The 1,897-nt window shown below is 59.0% G+C and overlaps 1 protein-coding gene across 1 annotated transcript; it reads right to left on the bottom strand.

Moving 5' to 3' along the window:
- Positions 1-1,812, bottom strand: LOC101782150 (transcriptional activator Myb). Its single transcript, XM_022829661.1, has 3 exons — positions 1,766-1,812; positions 1,500-1,629; positions 1-937 (listed from the first exon to the last, which is right to left on the bottom strand). The coding sequence occupies exons 1-3, from the start codon at positions 1,810-1,812 to the stop codon at positions 29-31; spliced, it is 1,086 nt and encodes a 361-aa protein (XP_022685396.1). The 3' UTR covers positions 1-28.
- Positions 1,813-1,897: the final 85 nt, after the last annotated feature.

The following is a 1,897-nucleotide window of genomic DNA, read 5'->3' as shown; positions in this document are numbered from 1 at the left end:
AAGGGAGCTCTCGCGCGATGATGCCGTCTCACATGAAGCCCGCGAGGTTGAGGGTGACCTCATCCTCGGACGGGTTCATCTGGAACTCCCTGGAGGCCATCTGGACGACGTCGACGTCGTCCGGGATGGCGGTGGCGTCACCACCGCCGCCGCCGCCGCCGCCGCCGCTCGGCCCGGCGCCCGCGGCGTCGCCATAGTAGTAGTAGGGATAATGGCCTGCACTGGCGTTGTTGGCGTAGTAGGCGTCGGCGTGGACGGAGGACGATTGCCACGCCATGTGGTCGACGAACGGGTAGGTGATGAGGTTGTTGCTGTTGCTGGCGTTGGACGAATCCTGCTGGTCTTGCTCCATCATCATCATCTGCGGCGGCGGCGCCCTCGCCGCCGGCGCCAGCGGCGCGCCACCGTAGTAGTAGTAGGAGTTCAGGTCCAGCCCCAGGTACGAGGGCGGCGCAAGGTCGGGGTTCATCGCCCCCAAATTGACCGCCGCTGCCGCGGAGGATGGGTTGTTGCCGGCGGCGGCGCTGAGGTACATCCCCAACGCGGCCGGATCGAAGCCGGCGGCCGCGGGAGCGAGCGGAGGGCTGACCACCTCGCCGCCGTAGTACCCACCGCCGGTGTTGTACGACGACGGAGGGGAGTCGTCCGACGGCGCCTGCTGCGGCGCGGCGCCGGCGCCGTCCTCGGCGACGGCGGCGGGGGGAAGGCTGCGGATGTACTGCTCCAGGATGGACCACTGTTGTCCGGGCGGCGCCTCCGCGTTCTTCTTCTTCTTCAGCCGGCGCTTCGCCTTGAGGCTCCGCTTGGTGGCGTTCCAGTGGTTCTTCACGGCGTTCTCCGATCGCCCGGGCAGCTGCCTGGCGATCATCGACCAGCGATTGCCGTGGATCTTGTGAGCCTTGATCAGCTCGATGTCGTCATTCTCAGTCCAGATTGTCTTCGCCTGTTGCAAGTTAGTGATCGATCAATCAGTGAATAAAGTATTAGCGTGAGCACACAACAAGTGCAGCCGAAAAACACAAAGATTTTCGCAACATATGCGAAATCCACCTGAAATCAAGCAAATGTAGCATGTGTGCACACTATACTACTGCAGAATTTTGCATCCAGCGCTGCCAATCAGTGGTTACGACAGAACATCGAAATTCACATACCAGAAGATTAAAAAGATTCCTGCACAATCAATCGGTGGCTTTGATGGAGAATTACCACACATAGTGGTCGGAGTAAAGACGCATGCAACATGTACTCCACTAATTTGTTACCAAATTAATACCCACTATCGAATGGTGAGACCAAAATTTAGCAGGATTTGTAAGTAGAAATTAAACACAGGCAAATTCCCCCCACAAGCATCATGTGACAGATTGGAGCAAGGGGGCAGATCCATCGTTCCCCCAAATCAGCAAGGCAGATCATCACTTCAAGCATCCACGCATCAAGAAATTCGAGATCTAAGAAATTAAACGAGAAGGGGGGGAATCGATGCATATCCGCACCTTGTCGATGTCGGGGCGCAGGTGGTTGGTCCAGCGCTCGCGGCACTGCTTGCCGATCCGGCCGGGAAGGTGCTGCGACACCGCCGCCCACTTCCTCTCGCCATACACCTTCACCATCTCCTTGAGCGTCCTGCGTGCGACCACGGACAGATCGAGCAATCAGCACAAGCTCATCACGTCAAACCACAAGCTGGATCCATCGGTGAGAGCTTCATCCGACTGAGCAAAACAAAGCAAAAATTCAGAGCTCTGGAGGAGTGTCTTACTCGTCTTCTTCCTCGGTCCAGGGGCCCCTGAGCGTCGGCGGCCTCATGACGGCGCCGCCCGCTCGGGCCTGCTGCTGCTGCCCACCGTTCCAAGCGGCGTGAACGACGTTGGCGGGTACGGTGCCATACCCG

Source organism: Setaria italica, chromosome IX, assembly GCF_000263155.2.
Source record: "Setaria italica strain Yugu1 chromosome IX, Setaria_italica_v2.0, whole genome shotgun sequence".
Lineage (NCBI taxonomy): Eukaryota > Viridiplantae > Streptophyta > Magnoliopsida > Poales > Poaceae > Setaria > Setaria italica.
The sequence above is the reverse complement of the archived record's forward strand: the minus strand, read 5'-3'. Positions and strand labels throughout refer to the sequence as shown.